Genomic DNA, 1455 nt, shown 5'->3' on the forward strand with positions numbered 1-1455 from the left:
TTTTCGGGGGTCGGGGGGCGGTGGGGGGGTCAGCGCGCCCCCAGAATTCCGGCTTTTCTCTTCCCAGGCGAGCGCGGCCCCAAGGGGGACAAAGGGGACAGGGGGGACCTAGGAGCCGCCGGTGGCACCGGTGAGTCCCGGGCGCTCCCCACGGAGACCCTGGCGCGGAACCTGGCGGAGGATTTTGGGAACTGGGAGCCCGGGGAGGGGAAGTTCCTGATGGAAAACGGGGAATTCCTGACGCTGGGAAAACCATCCCGGGGCTCTCCTGCAATCCCAAGGACGTCCCAGCCTGGGGACATTCCCCATGGAATCCCAGGGATGTCGCTCCTTGGGGACATTCCCCATGGAATTCCAGGGCTTCAATCCTTGGGGACATTGCCCATGGAATCCCAGGGATGTCGCTCCTTGAGGACATTCCCCATGGAATCCCAGGGATGTCAATCCTTGGGGACATTCCCCATGGAATCCCAGGGATGTTACTCCTTGGGGACATTCTCCATGGAATCCCAGGGATGTTACTCCTTGGGGACATTCTCCATGGAATCCCAGGGATGTTACTCCTTGGGGACATTCTCCATGGAATCCCAGGGATGTTACTCCTTGGGGACATTCCCCATGGAATTCCAGGGATGTCGCTCCTTGGGGACATTCCCCATGGAATCCCAGGGACATCCCAGCCTGGGGACACCATCCCTGGAGATGCCACCATGGATGATGTCACCATGTGTGACGTCCCCATCCCTTTGAGACGCCACAATCCCTGGGCATGTCACCCGGGATTATTCCACCACGGATGACATCACTGTGGATGATGTCATCCGTGGATGACGTCACCATGGGTCACACCACCATGGACGATGTCCCCATGGCTGATGTCCCCACGGCTGCTGTCCCCATGGATGGTGTCCCCATGGTCATGGCTGCTGTTCCCATGGCTGATGTCCCCACAGCTGCTGTCCCCATGGCCATGGCTGACATCCCCATAGCTAATGACCCCATAGCTGACGTCCCCACAGCTGATGTCCTCATGGATGACATCCCCATGGCTGCTGTCCCCACGGCTGCTGTCCCCATGGCTGATGCCTCCATGGATTACATTCCCATGGCTGATGTCCTCATGGCTGACATCCCCACCCATGCTGTCCCCACAGCTGTTGTCCCCACGGCCATGGCTGCTGTCCCCATGGCTGCTGTCCCCATGGATGACATCCCCGTGGATGGTGTCCCCATGGCCATGGCTGATGTCTCCATGGCTGACATGCCCACCGATGCTGTCCCCATGGATGGCATCCCCATGGCTGATGTCCCCACCGATGCTGTCCCCATGGCTGCTGTCCCCATGTCCCTCCTGCCATCCCGCAGTTCCATTGAGGGCTCGGTGCGGCTGCTGTCCCCACCCCCCTGGCTGTGTCCCCAGGTCCCTCCTGGTGTCCCTCAGCTCCGTCTGAGAGT

At 60.6% G+C, this 1455-nt stretch overlaps 1 protein-coding gene across 1 annotated transcript in view; it reads left to right on the forward strand.

Annotated features, from left to right (window-relative positions):
• SCARA5 (scavenger receptor class A member 5) overlaps positions 1 to 1455 on the forward strand; it is a 27587-nt gene that overhangs the window by 25643 nt on the left and 489 nt on the right. Inside the window, exon 6 of the mRNA XM_031065018.1 lies at positions 68 to 130. Within this exon, the coding sequence (XP_030920878.1) occupies positions 68 to 130 (63 nt within the window). The remainder of the gene's footprint in view (positions 1 to 67; positions 131 to 1455) is intronic.

This window comes from Geospiza fortis, unplaced genomic scaffold (genome assembly GCF_000277835.1).
Source record: "Geospiza fortis unplaced genomic scaffold, GeoFor_1.0 scaffold509, whole genome shotgun sequence".
NCBI classification, from domain to species: domain Eukaryota; kingdom Metazoa; phylum Chordata; class Aves; order Passeriformes; family Thraupidae; genus Geospiza; species Geospiza fortis.